The sequence below is a fragment of the Mandrillus leucophaeus genome, unplaced genomic scaffold (assembly GCF_000951045.1).
Source record: "Mandrillus leucophaeus isolate KB7577 unplaced genomic scaffold, Mleu.le_1.0 Scaffold290, whole genome shotgun sequence".
Classification (NCBI taxonomy): Eukaryota; Metazoa; Chordata; class Mammalia; order Primates; family Cercopithecidae; genus Mandrillus; species Mandrillus leucophaeus.
The window spans coordinates 1,513,554-1,537,350 of record NW_012103032.1 but is presented as its reverse complement, the minus strand read 5'-3'; the positions used below and the strand labels follow the sequence as shown (position 1 = coordinate 1,537,350).

The 23,797-nt window shown below is 47.2% G+C and overlaps 1 protein-coding gene across 2 annotated transcripts in view; it reads right to left on the bottom strand.

Annotated features, from left to right (window-relative positions):
• Positions 1–23,797, bottom strand: part of DBF4B (DBF4 zinc finger B) — a 59,644-nt gene that overhangs the window by 16,825 nt on the left and 19,022 nt on the right. For both annotated transcript variants that reach the window (XM_011985932.1, XM_011985931.1), the window contains exons 3-10: positions 19,806–19,948; positions 12,885–13,076; positions 11,960–12,010; positions 11,010–11,097; positions 9,422–9,495; positions 6,747–6,783; positions 5,182–5,227; positions 2,156–2,272 (exon numbers count right to left, since the gene is read on the bottom strand). In XM_011985932.1, coding sequence (XP_011841322.1) covers positions 2,156–2,272; positions 5,182–5,227; positions 6,747–6,783; positions 9,422–9,495; positions 11,010–11,097; positions 11,960–12,010; positions 12,885–13,076; positions 19,806–19,948 — 748 coding nt within the window. The remainder of the gene's footprint in view (positions 1–2,155; positions 2,273–5,181; positions 5,228–6,746; positions 6,784–9,421; positions 9,496–11,009; positions 11,098–11,959; positions 12,011–12,884; positions 13,077–19,805; positions 19,949–23,797) is intronic.

Genomic DNA, 23,797 nt, shown 5'->3' with positions numbered 1-23,797 from the left:
AAAAAAAAAAAAAAAAAAAAGAATCATATAGTATTGACTGTGCTGATAGTATTGACTGTGCTGGATGTTACTTGGTTTTTCTTTTCACGCTGCCCCAGGCTGCACTCTCCATTTGGCAGGGGTGAGGCACCACTCGGATCTCCTCCAGCCTCTACCCCTGGGAGGAAGGTTGCACCGGTGAAGGGACAGAACTGGAGGCTGGGTGTGGAATATAGACTTTTCACATTAAACCATTTGTAACACAAATTTTAAACTTTTTAAGTTTTTAAAATTTTAAACTTTAAAATAATGATTTCAAAAATGTAAAAATTTAAACACTTCTTCCTACACAGATTTTCCACACACATACACACACATGTCTGGAACTTTGATGTCCTACCAGGGCCAACCCCCTGCCTAGGCTCCTCACATGCAGATACCAAAGCTTCATTGCTTCATCTTCCCTTTAAAGCCTTAGCTCCTCTGTGATCTCAAGGCCATCCCAGGCCTAGCATCACTACCAGCGCCAAGCCTGGGTCACCTTCTGACTGGCTCTCCCTGGTATCCCTTGTATTGGGACTTAACCTCACCTCTTTCTCTTCTTGCTCCCACTTCATCTAATGCCACATTCCCTTAATTTTTTCCCTCTTATTTGTACTATTTTCTGACCCACTTTGTCAGATGGAAACCACAGACGCTCCTTGGCCCCAGGAACTCTAGGGCTAAGAGTCTGCTCTATTCTCTCCTGGTCTATAACCCCATAGCCCAGAGGTTAGAAAGGGTCTGAGAAGGCATCTCACCCATCACCTGAGCTGAACTCCTTCTCTACTTTGGTTAATGAGGGTTCAAATTCTCAAACATCTGCAGAGTAGACATATTAACAAGCCCACAAGCCATGAGTCACGTAATGCAGTAGTGATCTTCTCTCCCGCCCTGCCCCTTAGTTATTCCTGACATTTGGCCCAACCAGTTTAAACTTTGATATTCACTAAAATCACCTGGGAGCTTGTAAAATGCAGCTTTTGGGGCTCCATCATCAGAGATTTTGATTCTATAGATGTGGGGTGGAGTTCAGGACCCTGCATCAGGGTTTCACTCTGTCACCCAGGCTGGAGTGCAGTGGCACAACCACAGCTTACTGCAACCTTGAACTCCTGGGCTCAAATGATCGTCCTGCCTTAGCCATCTGAGTAGGTGGGACTACAGGCACTTGTCATCACGCTTGACTAATTTTTTTTGACAACGGGTCTCACTCCATCGCCCAGGCTGGAGTGCAGTGGCACAATCTCAGCTCACTACAGCCTCTGCCTGCTGGGTTCAAGCAATTCTCCTGCTTCAGGCTCCCGAGTAGCTGGGATTACAGGTGTGCGCCACCATGCCCAGCTAATTTTTTTTTTTTTGGCATTTTTAGTAGAGATGGGGTTTCACCATATTGGCCAGGCTTGCCTCAAACTCCTGACCTCAAGTGATCTGCCCACCTTGTCCTCCCAAAGTGCTGGAATTACGGGCATGAGCCTCTCTGCCCGACTCATAATTTTTTACGTTTTTTTTTTATTTTTTGTAGAGACAGGGTCTTGCTATGTTTGTGTGCCCAAGTTGGTTTCAAACTCCTGGCCTCATGTGATCCTCCCACTTTGGCATCTCAAAGTGCTGAGATTACAGGTATCACCCGTTGTGCCCAGTTAGAACTTGCATTTTTAATGAGACCTCAGGGGACTCTGATGATGGTGGTCTATAGATATGAGTTTGAGAAAGCGGTCTATTGTCCTCTGTGTATACTCGGTAAACCCTGCCGAGCACACCATGTTCAGTTGCAATGGTCCATGCTCTGGGGGAAACAGTGCAGGCCAGGGGTTCTGGGTGGACAGGGTAAGAGTGCTGTGGCTCCGCAGTGAATTAACAAATAAGTCTTCTTGGACTCTTAAGGAGAAAGGGGTGCCCCTCACAACCCTGGCACCTCCCTTTCTTCTTCAAGTTAAATTCTTCAGTACGGATGAAGAACACAAAATAAAATGGATGAATGCTCCTAGTCTCTCTTCTCTGGGCTACATTCCCAGAATAGACTTTGCCTAAGGAGCAAACACATGGCCATTCCCAAATCTGACCAGCAGGCCCCCAATAGGGAGGACTTTGGCCTGTAACCAGCCCTTGGTACTCAGGAACCAGAAAGACCCACCTGGTATGGTGCCTGCTGCCCAGGGTCGTCAGGGCTTCAAAGGGACTTGCATCTTTGGGTCCAAGAAAAGAAATTTCAGGGAAGGATTTAAACTGATGATGGAAAGGACGAAACTTCCTGCAACAGAGAAAACTTCTACTTTGACTACAATGGGGAAGGTAAAGGCTGAGGAGGGGGCCTCGCCCAATGCCCTAGAATTCCAGCCCTGATAAAGTGGACTCTCACCTCCACATCTTTTAAATTCTGTAACAAAACACATCAGCCTTTCTAGGTTAAATTAATATGCATGTTCTCCCTGTCTACTTTTCAAACTCATACCACTGCCTCCCTGAAATCCTATAAGCACCCTCTGGGTTTATCCTATATCTAAGGAAATGAAGCCCAAGAGGTTCTGTGACTTGCTCAAGGGCTCACAAATAGTTAAGCGGCCAAGGTCAGATCAGAAGCCACGTCTCCAGACTCCCGATCTACTTTTCCCCACCTTCCCATTTTGTTTCTTGACCCTACAACAATCTTTGAGGACTCTAGCCTGGCAGATTCTAAATGGAAACATGTTTAAACCAGAACAGTTATTTCCCTGTTTTGTGAAGCGTTCTTGCTGGTCCTTAGAATCATCTGAGGGCTGGTGTTCTGAACAGAGAAGACAGGCACAGTGAAGGTTCTGGATAGTCAGACCTGGACTGAGTGGTTCTGGCAGTGTGCCTGAAGTTGCAAACATTCAAGAGACTTGCAGAGACAGAAGTGATCTGTGTATACTTCGCAAACCCTGCCGAGCGAGGTAACTGCTGGGCACACCATGTTTGGTTGCAATGGTCCATGCTCTGGGGTAAACAGTGCAGGCCAGGGGTTCTCAGGGAGCAGGGTAAGAGTGCTGTAGCTCAGCAGTAAATTAACAAATAAGTCTTCCCGAACCCTTAAGGAGAAGGGGGTGCCCCTCACAACCCTGGCGTGTTCCTTTCTGCTTCAATGATATCTTGTTTCTGCTTAGGGGGCTTGAAACTTGAGGATGGGCAGGCTAATAGGCCTCATAGGCTTTGAAGACACCTGCTTCAAAACAGCACATAAAAAAAATCACAAGAGGCTGGGTACTGCGGCTCCCACCTGTAATTCCAGCACTTTGGGAGGTCGAGGCAGGCGGATCACCTGAGGCCAGCTCATGACCAGTCTGACCAACATGGCCAAATCCTGTCTCTACAAAAAAATACAAAAATTAGCCGGGCATGATGGTGAACACCTTTAGTCCCAGCTACTTGGGAGGCAGAAGAATCGCTTGAATCTGGGAGGCAGGGGTTGCAGTAAGCCGAGATTGCGCCACTGCACTCCAGCCTAGGCGACAGAGTGAGACTCTGTCTCAAAAAAAAAAAAAAAAAAAATTCACAAGAAATCTCAGCCCCAGTTGGATCTTCTCTCTGGCCTATAATGCCAGGAACACACACATTATGTACCCCCCTCTGGTGACAGTGATATACCTGTGCCCGCCATGTGCAGTGCAGATACTGAGGCTGTAACAGTGCCTCTCAGTCGCTGCATATGTGTCATGATTACCTACATTTAAATAGGTGTGAAGGGGCTGGGGATGAACACACACTCCATCCCACTGGAACTGGAAGGGAGCACCTCTGTACCATCCTGTTGTTCTCTCCACTTGCCTTTGGGCCACCAAAGCCAGCACTGCACTGTCTACAGGTGCTGAGAAGGGACCCTGGGCTTGTCTGGAGTATGGGCAGGCAAGCCAGGCTCCTAGGGCTGGTCTCAGCTGCCCTGCCCTTCCCTGACTGAGTCACACAGACAATTCTGTGCTAAGTAGTCTCTGCTGGATATACACGGACTTATTTCCTTTAAAAAATTTATTTAGTCTGGGCTGGGCGCAGTGGCTCATGCCTGTAATCCCAGCAGTTTGGGAGGCTGAGGCGGGCGGATCACAAGGTCAGGAGATTGAGACCATCCTGGCTAACACGGTGAAACCCCGTCTCTACTAAAAATACAAAAAATTAGCCGGGCGTGGTGGTGGGCGCCTGTAGTCCCAGCTACTTGGGAGGCTGAGGCAGGAGAATGGCGTGAACCCAGGAGGCAGTAAGCCGAGATCGCACCACTGCACTCCAGCCTGGGTGACAAATAAATAAACAAACAAATAAATTTATTTAGTCTGAAAATGCCTTTTTGGAAAAAATTTTTTTTTTTTAATTTTAAATTTTGAGAAAATTATAGATTCACATAGACTTTTGATCTTGTACTTACTGAAGATTCAGTGATAACCAACATGGCTGCTAATAGCTCATCAGGTTAACAATGTCAATGGGACCCTCCTGCTCCAGGGAAGAAGAGGCCATAATGGTGGATGGAGAAGACACAAAACAGGGCAGGCAGGACACCTGGATTCTAGCCTCGGGCTACAGTTTATTAGCAAGGTGGCTGTACACAAGTCCCTTCCTTTCTCTGACCTCAGTTTTCCCCATTAGGAAGAGACAGACTCTCCTCATGCTTTTTTCACCCAGGGCTGTCAGGAGATAACATGAGCCAGAAAAGGATTTTTCAAAGTGAAACAGAAAGGCTTTATCAAGTACAGGGTGGCCTGAAAAGGGAATCCCCAGTACCACCCCTAGCACCCTCGTTTCAGCCAAGATGACGTCTTGGACTATACTAGCACTGTGACTGGGTCAGTAATGATTTGACATGAAATGTCAGCACACACCCAAGGGAAAAAAGCTGCAATAATGAGCCTGCATGGGACACCATGAGCTCACAGAGCAGAGTTTTAAATGGAGGTAATTCACACACAGGATCATTAACCTCTGACTCATCTCCAAGAGGACTATTCACTGTATAATGCCACTCTCAGAGGCTCCTCCTGGTTTGCGTGAGACTTCTCCATGACAGTGAGAGAGAGTGGCTTCTCAGGAAGATGAAGGTGCAGGGCTAAGGGGCTCCATGTCTTCACATTAGCTTGAGGCCCCTGAGCACCCCTCCCTCCTCCCTCCTCTGTGCAGGCCTAGCTGGGGCAAGCAGAGAGAGGAGGTCCCACTCACCTGCTTTCATCTTCGATTTTGAGGAATGGTGCCTTCAGTCTGGCTACTGAAAGGGGAAGAATGCACACATTAGCTATCTGTCTGCCCCTGTGCAGGGCCTGCACCACACACGCAGGAAATGCTCAGAGAGAGGAGGCTCTGCCAAAGCCTAAGAGCCTTGCAAGAGCTGGAAACCATGCCACCCCAGGCTGCGCTCTCCGTTCACTCAGATTTCCAGCCTCTATCCCTGGGAGAAAGGTTGCATCAGTCGGGGGATAGGCTGTAGCTACACTGAAGCCCTAGATGATGGGCCCTCCCTCAGCAGGATGCAGGAGCTCCTGTGTGTGGATTCTGGAGGCTATCGACCAACCAAAGATGCCACCACCATCAGACACCTGGCTGGTTTGGTGGGAGAAACCCAGTCCCTGGTGGTTTCTGCTAAAAGCAGGGTGGGGGTGGTCATTCCCACCAAGTCCCAGGTCCTTCCTAGACCTCTGCTCCTGGAGCCTCAGGATACTGAGGGGCCTAAGAACAACTCCCCAAGCAGAATGCTCCAGGAGGACCCTGGGATTTTTGGAGGGGAAGCAGACTGGAAGAGGGATAAAGAGTGTTTAGTGGTCTTATTAGCAGGATGGTAGAAAAAATATCACAGGTGAAATATAGTTCCTGAAAAAATGGGGCAAAGGAGTGCTGAGAAGACGAATTTGGAGTCAATTAAGAGACTCACCCCTATTAGATAGTTATTCGCATAGCTTAGAAAATCTCTTAGGCATCAGGACCCACAGTGACCAGGAGTCCTGTGGAAGGTGCAGCCAAGGCAGCTGAAAGCCTGGCCCCCGTCTGACAGCCAAAAATTCCCCAAAGACGCTGGCACCTTACAGCTCCCAACTGTACTTGAGGCCACCAGTAGCACCCAAGCAAAAAGCAGCCTTTTCTCCTTTAGCAACAGCTCTCATTAATTACTTTTTGGGGACAATTTCTTGTCTTTCTAATTAACTGAGACAGTTATTAAAATCAATTCCCCTACAGACTTCCTTGAATTCTGAGCATGAGAGAGGTGCCAAGTGACTTTTCTTAGCTCCTGCTTGTGCATGAATAAATGCCACTGAAAGAGCATCTTTGGGAGAAACATCCAGGGGGAGAAACTCTCCTGCTTTCCAAGAGGAACCAGGAGATAGAGTCCATCAATCCGCCAGTTTGTCAGTTTCAGGGAGTTTGGCAGTTCTGAAAACGGTAGGCAGCTGTCAAACTGCCCACCCTCAAACTGCTACTGAATCAGAAGGAAAAGGATGCTGAACCTCAGTCGATGCACGGGAACAGCCAGAGGACATAGGAGCCAAAGTGTCTGCATGGGGTCTTGGCTCTAAAGGAGAAGCCCCGGCCTAGCAGCTTTGGACTTGCTCTTGGACATGCCTCTCTTGCTCCAGAAACCTGAGGCCCAGGCCCTGGAAACACAAAGGGGCAAGATAACCTGGACTCGCTTGCTGCCACAGAAAAGTGAGCAGATGCTGCCACAGAGGGAGTCGTGGGGAAGTGTTTAGGGAGGGAGGGATTGCAATTACATGAGGAAAAGCTACCACACTGACCTTTCCGTGTTCTTGACTCTGCTGCTGGACATGTTCCCTAAATGGAAAGGAAAAATAGGTTAAGGATGTGAGGAAGCCACGGGGGTCAAGGAACTGGGCCTGATAAACCAAGTGGCTGCCAGTCTGTCCCACTTTGCTTCCTGCTGTTGAGAGGCTTGCAGAACCAGACTCTTGGGCCCTGAGCTGGAGCAGACCTGGGCACAACGGCTCCCTCCTCGGCAACACGATGAATAAGGGTCACTTGGTGTGTGAATCTTAATGGCAGCTGACTGTGCAGGGAGTGCAGGACAGTGCAGAGAGCAAGAACTCCGGAGCCCCAGAGACCTGGTGTAAACTTCAGCTCTACCACCTGCAATGTGAGGAGGACCCACCGACCTCATAGCGTGTTGCATAGAAGAGATGCTCACTAAATGGCAGCTTTATTTTCTAAGTAGTGATGCTGTTCCAGGTACCCTATAGGACTAGGATAAAGACAATGGCCATTTGCTTTCCTCTGTCCTATCTTGTGTACTCTGATTCTGTGGGTCAAAATCAATGTTTAAGCCAAGGTCAAACAAGGCTGATATTAAAAAGTAAATGGAGGCTGGGCACGGTGGCTCACGCCTGTAATTTCAACATTTTGGTAGGCCAAGGCAGGTGGATTGCTTGAGCTCACAAGTTTGAGACCAGCCTGGGCAGCATAGTGAGACCCTATCTCTAAAAAAAAAAAAAAAAAAGTATTAGCCAGGTATGGTGGCGCATGCTGTAGTCCTAGCTACTTGGGAGGCTGAGGTGGGAGGATGGTTTGAGCCCAGTAGGCGGAAGTTACAGTGAACAGAGATGGCGCCACTGCACTCCAGTCTGGGTGACAGAGCCAGACCTTGTCTCACAAAAAAAGTAAAGTAAAATAAATAAATAAAATACAAAGAAAAAAGAGTAAATGGATCTTCTGGTGTATACCTGAAAAATAAGTGAACAAATATAAAATAAAATAATCAGCTTTAGCTGGAGGGCCAGGATGATGGTGGATCCATGACCACCTGTGCCTCCGGGCCCTAAGAAGTTTCAGATTCTCCTCTAGGCCACACCTTGAGGGCAAACACAATCCAAAGAAGCCTCTCACACTCCCTTGCATATCAGCACATTACATCCAAAACTCACTTCACTGCCAGATACCTACAAAACTAATTTTTTTTCTTTCTTTTGAGACAGAGTCTCACTCTGTTGCCCAGGATGGAGTGCAGTGGTGCAATCTCAGCTCACTGCAACTTCTGTCTCCCGGGTTCAAGCGATTCTCCTGCCTCACCCTCCCAAGTAGCTGGGATTACAGGTGTGTGCCACCACACCTAGCTAATTTTTATATCTTAGTAGTGACAGGGTTTCACCATGTTGGCCAGACTGGTCTCCTGACTTCAAGTGATTCGCCTGCCTTGGTCTCCCAAAGTACTGGGATTACAGGCGTGAGCCACTGTGCCTGGCCTACAAAACTGATTAAGTTAAAGTAAAAATGCTGTGCATCTACCTAGAAGGGGAGAATTTTTGACATATTTGCTTCTATATGCATAGAGTCCTAAAAACTGTTCACACTGTTTGTCAGGAAGGGAGGCCAGTGGTTGAGAAGCTGGAGCAGGGAGAGACTTTTTGTTGTATACCCTTTTGAATTTTGAACAACACAAATTTAACAGCAGCAACATCCCCAACACTCCTAAAGGAGAGGGTGTGGAGAGGGTATCAGTGTCTGAGTGCTCCATTCACTATTTTTTAAAAGTTTTTTTGAGACAGAATTTCATCTGTTGCCTAGGTTGGAGTGCAATGGTGCGATCACGACTCACTGCAACATGCCTCCTGGGTTCAAGATTCTCCTGCCTCAGCCTCCTGAGTAGCTGGGATTACAGGCATGTGCCACCACGCCTGGCTAATTTTTGTATTTTTAGCAGAGTCAGGGTTTCACCATGTTGGCCAGGCTGGTCTCGAACTCCTGACCTCAAGTGATCTGCCGGCCTTGGCCTCCCAAAGTGCTGGGATTACAGGTGTGAGCAACCACGCCCAGCCGCTCCATCCACTTTGGATGTGGTTTGCTAGTACTGTTAGCTAATTAGCACTGTTAACTAATAGCTATTACTGTTCATCCTGTGTCTGGATGCCAGGCTGTGGGTGGATCTGTAGATTTAATCCTTCCTCAGACTGAGGCTTGGGTGAAGATACTGTGGCTTTAAACCAGGTTGGGCTCTCTTGATGTGATACACACAGTTCTAACGCCAGCAAAGAATGGAAAACAAACAAGGATTTAGAAGATGGCAGCTATTTCGATCACTCCTTCTCACCCCTGCAGTATGCAGACTTATTCCCAGGTTAAGAGCTGTCCCCAGAATAGCAGCCTGGTCAGTGCCATGGGCATTTATGAACCTTATCTAGTCCAGAACTACTGTAAGGCAGCTCATGGCCCAGGCGGCCCAGGCCATAGGGATGTCTCAGCAGGGTGTGTGCCATGGGAGGACTGCAAGTGCCGCAGAGAGAAGAAAGGGTGTCGCAAAGCTATGGGTGCTAGGACTGAGGTAAGTAAGAGGCAGCATTCCCCTTCCATCTCTCAGAATGGCCAGGAAGAGATGGTTTGGGCGGGCCATGGATTTACCTAAGTTATCACTGATTTCACTGAAAACCATCCATTTGCCCTTCAATTCAGCAGGATGACCTACCTCTGGCTTCTTTGGCTCTTGTTTTTTCACACATAAAGAGGCAAGAGACAGCTGCTGCATGTGCATCATCATTTCTGTGGAGAAGACAGAGGGTTTGTGCCAAAGGCTTCCAGTGTTCACTTACCTAGCACAGCCCCTTCCGGGCCGCAGGACTAAACTCGCTCGGCCAGCCCACTGAATCACTCCAGCCTTGCCTGCCACCTTCTGGCTACACATCCCCTCTGCATCTCCTGATGGCAGAGGTAAGGACTGGGTCCTCTATCCCTGGAACAGCACCTGAGCGGGTGTCATGCTCTTTTGCAGCACTGAATACAACTCATCTTTGAACAGAAGGTGCCTCATGGCTTGCTAACGACTTTAAGGCACCACTGAAGAGCTGCGGCTATGAGGGAGGCCATGCTGTGTGAACTACTCAGCTGTACCCTCAGGTGAAAGACCAGCAAGCTCTACATGCTGGCACTTCTCTAACAAAGGAAGGCAGGGGAGGAGATCAAGTCAGAAATGGCTGATTTTTCAGTGAGATGAAGCCCTCCACATCCCAGACCAGGAACTTCCCCTGTACAGCCTCTAGACTCCCCTGGAAGATCTTGGTACCAAGAGGTGGGGCAGCATTCCAGTCAGCACCTATGGGCTGTCCCATCTGGACCAGTCCCCTAAAATGGATCAGAGAAAACTCCAGACTCAAGAATGGAGTTGGGTATGAGATCACTCACTGCCAGCTGGTTCAAGACAACTATTCTAAACAGGCTGCAAACGGGTTGTTTACAGTGTGAGAAAAGAAGGAGCACAAAATTTACAGCTGAGTCAAACTGAGAGTGGTGGTCCACACTACACACTCTGGTGAGACCATGGACAATTTGCCTAATCCGTTTGAAGCTCAATTTCCTCATCTGTATAATGGGGACAGAACTGCAGTGAGGATTAAAGGAGGTAATTCGTAGCACAGAGTCAATACCTGTTAAGTGGTCATGAAATTTTTTTTTTTTTTGAGATGGAGTCTCGCTCTGTCACCCAGGCTGGAGTGCAGTAGTATGATCTTGGCTGACTGCAACCTCCGCCTCCTGGGTTCAAGTGATTCTCCTGCCTCAGCCTCCTGAGTAGCTGGGATTACAGGCATGCACCACCAGGCTCGGCTGACTTTTGTATTTTTAGTAGAGATGGGGTTTCACCATGTTGGTCAGGCTGGTCTTGAACTCTTCACCTTGTGATCCACCTGCCTTGACCTCCCAATGTGCTGGGATTTACAGGTGTGAGCCACTGCACTGGCCAGTGGTCATGAATATTAAGGTAATTTCTGCATTTATAAAACGGGATCATCACACTAGCTGGGGGAGAGCTGTAGCAGGTGACATGAAACGGCATGTTTTAGGGACCTCCTGCGGGACGCTGAGGCCACAGCCTGCACTCTGCATCCTCACCGCTTTCTCCCTTCCCCACATCCTCCCACCTTTGTGGATCAACATGGCAGCTGGGTACTTCTGGCTTCCGGTGACCAGAAGCTCACATGACCATGATCCTCCTAAAAGCTGACACTCCTGGTCAAAGTCACCAACTCTCCCTCCACAGGAGCCCAGCACAGAAAGGGTACCATCCACGTGCAGAATCCTCACTCCCCAAGAGCGGGCATTGGTCAGGAGGCTGCTGCTGCCCCCACTGCCTCCTCCACTGATGCTCCCCTGAAATTACAACACAGAGTCAGGTAGGAGCAGAGACTCCCCAAGGCCTGAACATGAAGGGGACAGATAGAAATTGCTTCTGGGAGCCCTGAATCATCCATGGGAGGGACTGGGGGGAGGCAGGCAGGAGAGAGAGTACAGTGCCCAGAGAGTCCATCCCAACTCTCAGGAAGACATCCTGTCCTCCATATGGCCACATTGGGAGGGGAAAGACCACTGGTCTGCCTATACATTGTGCTCTGGCCACCTCGTGACCAGAAAGGAACAGGTGCTTCTAAGAGAGCTGTTTGTGGGGAGGGCCTCTGCAAGGAAAGCTCTCAGCACAGTAAGTACACAACAAACATGGTGACCATCATCCTCTCTGAGCATGAAACTATGCTGGCTGCCGATCTTCCCCCTCCACTGGCTCAGTCCAGCAGCACCACCTCCCCCATCACAGCCATGTACTCCTCCTGATGTCACTAGCATGACTCTTCTCACAAGATCACCTTAACTCCTCTTCCTGCCACTAAACTTTAACAGCCCTGAATTTTCACACAAGAAATAAAGAGTTACTTGTAAAAGAAGTCTGGCTTCTGTACCAAGCAGCCCTGTCCTGCCACATCCCACATCCCCATGGTTCTCTTGGTAGGCTCCGGAGTTGGAGGTGGCTCTGGTTTCAACACTTACTTACTCTCGAGGTGAATGGCTAAATAACTTGTCTGAGCCTCCACTAACTAACGTAGAAGAAGGAAATAATGACAATACTACATATCGCAGAGTGTGCAGTTTGAGTGGGTGCTTCAGAAGAACCTGGGAAGAAGGGTGAAATCCCTCCCTGTGCTGGAGACTACCCACTCTGTCCCGTCTTGCTCCAGCTCACCTGGTTTCTGATGGCCTTCTGCAGCAGCTCCTTCCCTCTGCTTAGAGGCACCTGACGGGAGAGAAGAGCAGTGATGTCTGCTGTTAGGCCATGTGTGCACTGAAAGATGTTTACACAGGAGCTGGTGAGGGGTTATGTCTTGGCGTTATGTCCCTGGGAAAGCTGGGAGCAGTGACGACTGAGGACTGGTAGAAATGAGAGCCTAGAAAACATCTAGGAGGTAAAGGTAAAGCCGCAGGAAGTTTAGGTAACCCTGAGGTGGCAGCCTGAACCTGGTGGAGAGAAGGGCACTCTAAATTCACTGAGATCCAATTGTTACAAATGTCCTGAGACCCCTCTTTAAGAGTCTCTGCACCCTCCAGCAGATTATGAAAGCAAATGTTTCACTTCAGAAGTTTTTGCTCGTAGGAAGTCCCATCTGTCATCACAATGCCAACAATGTATGTTCATGGACATTTTAATATTAATATAAGTTAGACAAAAATAAGAATGTAAGCCTAGAGGGGAAAAGCCATATTCCATTTTAAATCAAAGACATAACACGTGTATTATCCAAACTCTTGGCCCTTCATACCTGCAAGCAAGGAAGAAGGGAATGGCTGCCTACTCAGGGTACTCCTGCCCAAGCCCAGACCAATCCCAACACGTCTTCTCTGGTTTATGAAGAGTCTCTTCTGGTTTCTAAAACTCTGGCTTTGAAGTCCTATAAAAACTGACATATGGCATAAAAGGGTAGCACGGGGGATAGTATGTTGCTGAGGTGTTTAGATCCAGAGCTATGATAAAATATTCTCAGTCCCTGAATTCAAATGAGAGATTAAATTAAGCCAGATGAAACTAAAACCAGAGACTGCCTTAAAAGGCTCACCAAAGCCTACTTCCTTTGTTTACACAGCATACCTTTCCTACTCCATGAGGTTCTTACCGAGTCAACGGGTTTTTGTGAAGGCCTGGGGTGGCTGCCTTTTGGATCAACCATGGCCGATGTTTCCACTCTGACCTTACTGGGGTTAGGGCTAGGGCAGCCTCTTTGGTTTGTCCTACTGCTCTCTGCTTTTGCTTCTCTGCGGCTGGACACGATGTAACTTACTTCTTTGCTCAGAAAACCCTCAATTACCTGAAACCAGATCACAGAGATGGCTGAAAACCAAAAAGCAAATGCAGAATTGTCAATATAAAGAGGCTAGAGAAGGAAATCTTGGCTGCCAGGAGTTCCAGAATCAATGTCTTTAAATAGACTAAATGCAGTTCCGTACGAAGTTCCTAAGAAGACATCATCCTGAAATCTAATAGGGTGTATATATACATATATATATAAATAAAACAGGTTTTGTCTCCAGGACTGCTGCCCCTGACCCAGTGGTAGAAGGCTGCAGGCTTTGAGTTCTATGAGCAGTTTGAGTTTGCATATAGCAAGAACACATTGGAAGAACTGGACAGGATTAAGACTAGCTTGTGTAAGCCATGATTTTTCTGTGTAAGACACACTGGGGACCAGGTATGGTGGCTCATGCCTGTAATCCTAGCACTGTAGGGGGCTGAGGTGGGAGAATCACTTGAGGTCAGGAGTTCAAGACATGCCTGGGCAACACAGCAAGACCCTGTCTCTAAAATTTTTTTTTTTTAAATTTCTTAAATTAGCTGGGTGTTGTTATGTGCACCTGTAGTCCTAGCTACTTGGGAGGCTGAGGCAGGAGCATCCCTTGAGCCCAGTAGTTCAATGATGCAGTGAGCTATGACTGCACCACTACACTCCAGGTTGGGGAGTGAAATCCTGTCTCTCTTAAAAAAGAAGAAAAAAAGGCTAAAATGACTTATTTTATGTTATATATACTTTATGACAATTTAAAAAATCTAGTTATGAATTGAAGCATTACATTTACCTTTTTTTCTTTTCTGGGTTTTTTTTTTTTTTTTTTTTTTGGGACAAGGTCTCACTTTGTCTCCCAGGCTGTAGTGCTATGGCGCGATCTGGGCTCACTCTAATCTCCACCTCCGGGGTTCAAGCAATTCTCCTGCCTCAGCCTCCCAAGTAGCTGGGACAACAGGTGTGTGCCACCACACCGGCTAATTTTTGTATTTTTAGATGAGACGGGGTTTCATCGTGTTGGTCAGGCTGGTCTGGAACTCCTGACCTCAAGTGATCTGCCCACCTCGGCCTCCCAGAGTGTTGGGATTACAGGTGTGAGTCACCATGCCTGATCACATCTACCTTTTTTTTGTCACCAGGCTGGAGTGCAGTGACACAATCTCGGCTCACTGCAACCTCTGTCTCCCAGGTTCAAGCGATTCTCCTACCTCAGCCTCCTGAATAGCTGGGACTACAGGCGCGTGCCACCATGCCCAGTTAATTTTTGTAATTTTAGTAGAGATGGGGTTTCACCATGTTGGCCAAGATGGTCTCAATTTCTTGACCTTGTGATCTACCCACCTTGGCCTCCCAAAGTGCTGGGATTACAGGTGTGAGCCACCGTGCCTGGCTGCATCTACCTTTTTTAATATGGCAAAAGCAAATGCTAGAGGGTAGGAGTAGGGCAATCAATGATTATCCTATATAAATACAGGAGATTGTTAATGACCATACATTCCTCCTCCCATCCCAGTATACCTACTCCTTTGCAATATGACTTTGTTGTTCCTGCCATTAGGAGATGGGACCTACTTTTTTATGCCCTTCAATCTGACTCGATTGGACCAACAGAACATGGGGAAATTATGATGTGTGAGTTCTAGAACCTAGGCTTCAGAGGCCTTGGCTTCCTGCCTCACTTTCTGGGAAGGCTGCCTTGAGACCACCATGTTAAATCAGCTAGTCTGGCACAGAGTGCCAGATGTGTAAGTGAGGCCATCTTGGTCTTTCCAGCCCAGGTGACCCTCCAGCTGAATGCAGCTTCAGGAATGAGCCCCGTTGAAGCCACCAGATAAACCACCCAGCCAACCCACAGCATAATGAGAAATAATAAATTGTTGTTTTGGCCAGGTGCGGTGGCTCACGCCTGTAATCCCAGCACTTTGGGAGGCCAAGGCAGGTGGATCACCTGAGGTCAGGAGTTCAAGACCAGCCTGGCCAATGTGGTGCAACTTCGTCTTTACTGAAAATACACACATGCACACAAAAACTGGCTGGACATGGTGCCTGTAAACCAAACTACTCTGGAGGCTCGGAGTTGGAGGTTGCAGTGAGCCGAGATTGCACTATTGCACTCCAGCCTGGGCAACAAGAGCGAAACTTTGTCTAAAAATAAATAAATAAAAAAAAAATAAATTGTTGCTTTAAGCCCTATATAGCAAAGGCTAAATGACAGAAAGGACTAAAAGTTCAAAATGTAATTATGGGCCAGTTTGGTTATATAATCCTCATTCTATCCATCCTCACCGAGTTTCTGCAGTCCCGAGTTTCTGGGTTTGACAGCAAAGGGCCTGTCCATTCCAAGCCTATTCATCTAGTTTCCCCAGTTGTTAGTCTCTTTTGGGCCAAGAACTATCATGCTATTTTCTTTTCTTTTTTTTTTTTGGAGACAGAGTCTTGCTCTGTTGCCCAGGCTGGAGTGCAACGGCACAATTTTGGCTCACTAGCACCTCTGCCTCCTGGGTTGAAGCGATTGTTATGCCTCAGCCTCCCAAGCGGCTGGGACTACAAGTGCGTGCTACCATGCCCTGCTAATTTTTTATATAAGGTTTCATTATGTTGGCCAGGTTGGTCTAGAACTCCTGACCTCAGGTGATCTGCCCACCTCAGCCTCCCAAAGCGCTGGGATTACAGGTGTGAGCCACTGAGCCCAGTCTAAATATATATATATATTTTGTTTGTTTGTTTGTTTTTGAGATGGAGTCTTGCTTTGTTGCACAGGCTGGAGTGCAGAGGCACGATCTTGGCTCACTATAACCTCCACCTCCCGGTTTCAAGCAGTTCTCCTACCTCAGCCTCCCGAGTAGCTGGGATTACAGGTGCATGCCACCACACCTGGCTAATTTTTGTATTTTCAGTAGAGACTGTGTTTCACCATGTTGGCCAGGCTGATCTCGAACTCTTGGCCTCAACCCCAAAATGCTGGGATTACAAGCGTGAGCCACCGTGCCCAGCCCCTAAAAATATTTTAATGGAATCAAATATAGCAAATGCTTTTTACTCAAAGTTGTTCACCTGTGTTATTTCTAAACGCTAAAAATTATTAAGACTCTAAATGTCCACAGGGCAACAGTTAAGTAAATTAATAATCCACTCAAAAGAATATTATATTCCCATTGCAAATGATACATATGAAGGGCAATAATGATAGAAAAGTGCTAATGCTTTAAGGTTATGGGTAAAAAGTTGATAATAAAAACGTACTAATGCCAGCTGGGTGCTGTGGCTCATGCCCATAATCCTAACATTTTGGGAGGCTGAGGTCGGGGGACTGCTTGATGCCAAGAGTAAAAGACCAACCTGGCCAACATAGCGAGACCCTGTCTCTAAAATTTAAAAAGAAAGTACTCATGATCACAGCTAGAAAAAAATAAGCATTGCCCTGCCCTTCCCAGCCCTGCCCTCAGCTCCCTCTTGCAGGCAACTGGGTAAGGCAAAAAAAAAAAAAAAAAAAAGGCCAGGCGTGGTGGCTCACACCTGTAATCCCAGCACTTTGGGAGGCTGAGGTGGGTGGATCACTTGATATCAGAAGTTCCAGACCAGCCCAACCAACATGGAGAAACCCAGTCTCTACCAAAAATACAAAATTAGCGGGGCGTGGAGGCGCATGCCTGTAATCCCTGCCCCTTGGGAGGCTGAGGCAGGAGAATCGCTTGAACCCAGGAGGTGGAGGTTGCAGTGAGCTGAGATCGTGCCATTGCACTCCAGCATGGGCAACAAGAGCGAGACTCCGTCTCAAAATAAATAAAGAAAAAGGGCCAGTAGCAGTGGTTCAGGCCTGTAATCCCAGTACTTTGGGAGGCTGAGGCAGGAGGATTACTTGAACCCAGGAGGTTGTGACCAGTCTGGGGAACATGGCGACACTCTGCATCTACAAAAAAGTACAAAAATGAGCAAGGCATCGTGGCAAGCACCTGTAGTCCCAGCTACAGGGAGACTGAGGTGGGAGGATCACCTGAGTCCGGGGAGGTTGAGGCTGTATGAGGCTGTAGTGAGCCATCATGGCGCCACTGCATTCTAGCCTGGGTGACTGAGTGTGGCCCACTATCAAAAAAAAAAAAAAAAAAAAAAGAAGCACAATAAAACAAAGGTAGGATGGAGGCAGAAGGAAGACGGAAATTTACCCCGGGCTAGGAGTATCAAGGAGAGTTGCCCAAGCATATAGGGAGTGGTTTCCTTTTTGGGGTGATGAAAATGTTCTACAATTGACTATGCGATCATACAACTTACACATTTCTGTGAATATACTAAAAACCACTGAGCTGTGCACTTTAAATGGATGAATTTTATGATATGTGAATTATATCTAAATTAAGTCATTATGAGAAGAAGGGAGGAAAGAAAAATACTTAAAAATGCTAGTTGTCACTTGGAGTACTTCCATGTTCTCTAAAATTTCTAGAACGAACAGATAATATGTTTGTTTATTTATTTATTTATTTTAACATTATTTTTGAGACAGGGTCTTGTTTTGTCATCCAGGCTGGAGTGTAGCGGTGCAATCATAGCTCACTGTAGCCTCAAACTCCTGAGTTCAGGTAATCCTTCCACCTTAGCCTCCTGAGTAGCTGGACTATAGGCATGTGTCACTGGCCCCAGCTAACCTTTTTTTTTTTTTTTTGAGATGGAATCTTGCTCTTGTTACCCAGGCTGGAGTGCAATGGTGTGATCTCAGCTCACTGCAACCTCTGCCACCTGCGTTCAATTGATTCTCCTGCCTCAGCCTCCTGAGTAGCTGGGATTACAGGCATGTGCCACCACGCCAGGTTAATTTTGTATTTTTAGTAGAGATGGGGTTTCTCCATGTTGGTCAGGCTGGTCTCAAACTCCTGACCTTAGGTGATCTGCCCGCCTGGGCCTCCCAAAGTGCCGGGATTATAGGAGTAAGCCACTGTGCCTGGGAGTTATAATTTTATTTTTTGTAGAGATGAGGTCTCACTGTGTTGCTCAGGTTGGCCTCAAACTCCTGGACTCAAGCAATCCTCCCGCCTCAGCCTCCCAAAGTGTTGAGATCACTGGTGTGAGCCACCACAACCCGCCATTCAGTTTCCTTTTTTTTGACTGGACGTGGTGGCTCACACCTGTAATCCCAGCACTTTGGGAGGCCGAGGCAGGCGGATCACGAGGTCAGGAGATCAAGACCATCCTGGCTAACACGGTAAAACCTCGTCTCTACTAAAAATACAAAAACATTAGCCGGACATGGTGGTGGGCACCTGTAGTCCCAGTTACTCAGGAGGCTGAGGCAGGAGAATGGCATGAACCTGGGAGACAGAGCTTGCAGTGAGCCGAGATCCCGCCACTGCACTCCAACCTGGGTGAGAGAGCGAGGCACTGTCTCAGAAAAAAAAAACCACATTTCTTTTTTTCTTGAGACAGGGTCATGCTGTGTCACCTTGGCTGGACTGCCTCCTGGGGCTCAAGCGAGTCTCATACCTCAGCCTACTGAGTAGCTGAGACTACAGGCATGTGCCACTGGACCTGGTTAATTTTTGTATTTTTAGTAGAGACAGGGTTTTGCCATATTGGCCAGGGTGATCTAAACTCCCGGGCTCAAGTGATCCACCTGGTTTGGCCTCCCAAAATGCTAGGATTACAGGTGTGAGCCACCGCACCCAGCCTTTTTTTGAGACAAGGTCTCACTCTGTTGTCTAGGCTGGAGTGCAGTGGCACAAGATCTCGTCTTCAGCTCACTGTAACCTCCGCCTTTTGGGCTCAAGTGATCCTCCTACCTCAGCCTCCCAACTACAATCATGCACCACGACACCCGCTTAATTTTTTGTATGCTTTGTAGAGACAGATTCTCGTCATGTTGCCAGGCTGATCTTGAACTCCTGGACTCAAGTGATCTGTCCTCCTCAGCCTCCCAAAGTGCTGGGATTACAGTCATGAGCCACTGTGCCCAGCCTAAGTTTCTAATATGGAAAAAGATTTATCTTTACTTTTTAAAGGTTATTTATTATCATTATTATTTTTTGAGACAGAGTCTCGCTCTGTCTCCCAGGCTGCAGTGCAGTAGTACGATCTCAGCTCACTGCAAACTCCGCCTCCCAGGTTGAAATAATCCTCCTGCCTCAGCCTTCTGAGCAGCTGGGACTATAGGCGCCAACCATGATGCCTGGCTAATTTTTGTATTTTTAGTAGAGACAGGGTTTTGTTGTTTAGGCCAGGGTGGTCCCGAACTCGTGACCTCAAGTAATCCACCTGCCTTGGCCTCCCAAAGTGCTCGGATTATAGATGTGAGCCACTGCACCTGGCCAAAAAAATGGTTTATGTTTAAAATTGCTTTGGGAAATGTAGTGAGACCTTTGCAAATACCTGGAAACTGCTGGGCGTAGTGGCTCACACCTGTAATCCCAGCACTTTGGGAGGCCGAGGTGGGCAGAACACGAGGTCAGGAGTTCAAGACAACCCTGGCCAACAAGGTGAAACCCCATCTCTACTAAAAAGACAAAATTAGCCAGACATGGTGGTGTGCACCTGTAATCTCAGCTACTGGGGAGGCTGAGGCAGGAGAATTGCTTGAACCTTGGGAGGCAGAGGTTGCAGTGAGTTGAGATCGTGTCACTGCACTCCAGCCTGGATTATAGATCAAGACTCCATCTCAAAAAAAAAAAAAAAAGAAAATACCTGGAAACTACAGATGTAATCCCTATCCAACTCCTGCTCTACAGCGCAAATGCACATGGTATCACAGGAGAAGAGCAGGTTACCTACCCCACCCAGTTGCTGAATGGCCCCTGTCAAAAACTGGAGATTCTTGCCAGCAGGCAGATCCAAGTAAAAGGACTTTCCGGAAAAGGGATGCTTCCCAGCACCTGGTGAGTTCTTCTGGCATTTTCCCAGATACCTGGAAACCCCTAGCTGAGCCCCTAGAAAACAATAAAGAGGAGCACAGTAAGAAGCTTGAAAAGAGAGTCCTGAGGCCAGGTGGCCCTCACTGACAGTTCAGTCTGTGTGCTATAACAGTGCAGACTAGGCCCTGGGCACACACAGACAGCTGTGAAGCCAATTCCCTTACCCTCATGAAGCTCAGATGTGGTGAAACTAGAACCTTCCAAACAAGATAATAAGCAAACAAGGCTTGCTGACTTCTTCACTTCTTCCTTAGAATCTAAATCTAGGGAAGCCATTTAAGTAAAAAGGAATTAGACAGATCCCCAAACCAGACACTGGGGGGCTGTGGTAAGCTAGGGAAAAGAGGGCCCAGATTCACAGGGGATGCCAGGCAGGAGGATGCTTTCTAGCTGTGCTGAGCGAGTCACTGCCTGCCATGTTGCCAGTGCCAAGTAAGCAGCCCAGCCCTAACCAGTCAGCAGGGTAACATCATGCCAGTGTTGCAGCCTAGCTTAGGGCAAATATGCATGTGTATTTGAGACAGATAAGAGGGTAAGGGGACAGTGAACTTGTTGGCTCCTGAATGGGCCTACTTCCTAACTTCTCCATTATAACTCAAAAAGACAGCTCTTGAAAAACAGGACAAAGAGTGTGTGTGTGTGTGTGTGTTTGTGTTGGAGAGCACAGAATGCTGCTGCAAATGGAGAGTGAAGGAGCCCATATTCCAGGGGCTCTGCAGCATAGTGGGGCCATTTCCTCTTCTTTTTTTTTCTTTTTCCCTTTTGAAATGGAGTTTTGCTCTTGTTGCCCAGCCTGGAGTGCAATGACGTGATCTTGGCTTACCGCAACCTCCTTCTTCCGGGTTCAAGTGATTCACTTGCCTCAGCCTCCCCAGTAGCTGGGGTTACAGGCATGCGCCACCACGCCTGGCTAATTTTGTATTTTTAGTAGAGTCAGGGTTTCTCCATGTTGGTCAGGCTGGTTGCAAACTCCCAACCTCAGGTGATCCACCTGCCTCGGTCTCCCAAAGTGCTGGGATTACAGGCGTGAGCCACAGCGCCCAGCCTGGGTTGTTTCCTCTTCTATGCAACCTCCAATCCCTAAACTCAATGGAGGGACACATGAGATAGCGCATAAGCTTTTGATCTTCCTTCCAGGAGCACGTTACCAATCAGAGTGGCTAACGTCCCAAAGGAATATTTGTGTATAAGAAAACATGAGGCAACTGAAGAAAGCAAGTACTACCAAAGAAACTTTCTCTGGTATAGACTGTCTGTCATAATAATGAACCAGATAGGAAAAAGAAAAAACCATTAAAGTATAATAAATATCATCAAAAAGGCTAGGGAGGATACAGGAAACATAAAGCAGGAACGGCAGTTAAAGAAAAGAATTAGGACGGGCACAGCGGTTCATACCTGTAATCCCAGCTGGGAAGCTGAGGTGGGCACATTACTTGAGGCCAGGAGTTCGAGACCAGCCTGAGCAACATGGCAAAACCCTGCCTCTACCAGAAAAATTAGCTGGGCACGGTGGTGCACGCCTGTAATCCCAGCTACTCGGGTGGCTGAGGCACATTAATTGCATGATCCCGGGAGGCAGACGTTGCAGTGAGCTGAGATCACGCCACTGCACTCCAGTCTGGGTGACGGAGGGAGACTCCGTCTCAAAAAAGGAAAAGAAAAAAAATTAGTTGGAGATAATGGACATGAAAAACAAAGTATTTTAGAAATCTTGGCCGGATGCCATGTTTCACACCTGTAATCCCAGCACTTTGGGAGGCCGACGCGGGTGGATCACTTGAGATAAGGACTTTGAGACCAGCCTGGCCAACATGGTGAAACCCTGTCTCTACTAAAAATACAAAAATTAGCCAGGCATGGTGGCTCACGCCTGTAATCCCAGCTACTCGGGAGGCTGAGGCAGGAGAATTGCTTGAACCCAGGAGGTGGAGGTTACAGTGAGTTGAGGTCACACTACTGCACTCAAGCCTAGGAGACAGAGCGAGATGATTCTTCTTCTTTTTTTTTTTTTTTTTTTTTAAAAAAAAGCCAGATAATAGCAAGTGTTGGTGAGGATATGAGAAACTGGAACCCTCACATACTTCTGGAGGGAATGTGGAATGGTGCAGTCACATTGGAAAAACCATGTATCAGTTTCTCAAAAGGTTAAAACACAGAGTTACCGTATGACCCAGCAATCTTACTCCTAGGTATAGCCTTGAGAAATGAAAATACAGCCACATGAAAACCTGTAAATGAATGCTTATAGCAATATTAATCATATAGCCAAAAAGTGAAGTCTTTCCCACCCTGCAAGATGATGGGTGAATAAGTTGAGAAGCCAGATATAAACCCAAGGCCAAGAAGGCTGATGCTGGTGGCAAGGTGAAAAGGGGCAACCTCAAGGAGAAAATGCCCAACCTCAAGGGAAACCCCATTGCAGCCACAATCCTGTCCTTGTCAGAGGAACTGCAGATATTCCCGATCTGCTATGTATTCCAGAAAGGCCATGTCCAGGAAGAAGTACTCAGCTGCTAAATCCAAGGTTGAAAAGAAAAAGAAGTTTCTCGCAACTGTTACAAAACCAGTTGGTGTTGACAAGAACAGTGGTACCCAGGTGGTTAAACTTCACAAAATGCCTAGATATTATCCTACTGAAGATGTGCCTCTAAAGCTGCTGAGTCACGGCAAAAAAAACCCCTTCAGTCAGCATGTGAGGAAACTGCGATCCAGCATCACCTCCAGGACCACTCTGGTCATCCTCACTGGGCGCCACAGAGGCGAGAGGGTGGTTTTCCTGAAGCAGCTGGTCTTGGGACTGAACCTCTGGTCCTCAACCAAGTTCCTCTACAAAGAACACACCAGAAATCTGTCATTGCCACCTCAACCAAAATTGGTAGCAGCAATGTGAAAATAGCAAAACATCTTACTGGTGCACAAGATTTATCAGAAAGTTGTGGACTCACACGTTTTACAAAAAAAAATCAAACCTTTCCTCAGCTCCAGGGCTACCTGTGATCTGTGTTTGCCCTGATGAACAGAACTTATCCTCACAAATTGGTGTTCTGAATTTCTTAAGAACCTAATAACTGATAACATTTTGTTTGTGTCTCTCAAAAAAAAGTGGAAACTCATATGTCCATCTGACGAATGGATAAACAAAATGTGGTATATCCATATAATGGAATACTACTCAACAATGAAAAGGAATGATGTACTGACACATGGTACCACGTGGATAAACCACAAAAGCATCATGCTAAGTGAAAGAAATCAGTCACAAAAGACTACATATTGTATAACTCTATTTATATGAAATGTCCAGAAGAGGCAAATTTATAGAAACAGAAAGTAGATCAGCAGATGACTAGGGCTGGGGAATCAGGAAAAGTTTGGGAGTGGCTGCTAATGGGTATTCTTTCTTGGAGTAAGAAAAGCGTTCTAAATTGATTGTGGTGATGGTTGCCCAATTCTGTGAACATACTAAGTCACTGAATGTACACTTTATATGGGTGAACCGTGTGGTGTGTGAACTATAACTCAATAAAGCTGTTAAGAAAAAAAAAAAAATGGGACAGGCGTGGTGGCTCACGCTTGTAATCCCAACACTTTGGGAGGCCAAGGTGGGTGGATAACGAGGTCAGGACATCAAGACCATCCTGGCCAACATAATGAAACCCTATCTCTACTAAAAATACAAAAATCAGTTGGGCGTGGTGGCATGTGCCTGTAATTCCAGCTACTTGGGAGGCTGAGGCAGAAGAATTGCTTGAACCAGGGAGTCAGAGGTTTCAGTGAGCCGAGATCATGCCACTGCACTCAAGTCTGGTGACAGAACAAGACTCCATCTCAAAAAAAAAAAAAAAAAAA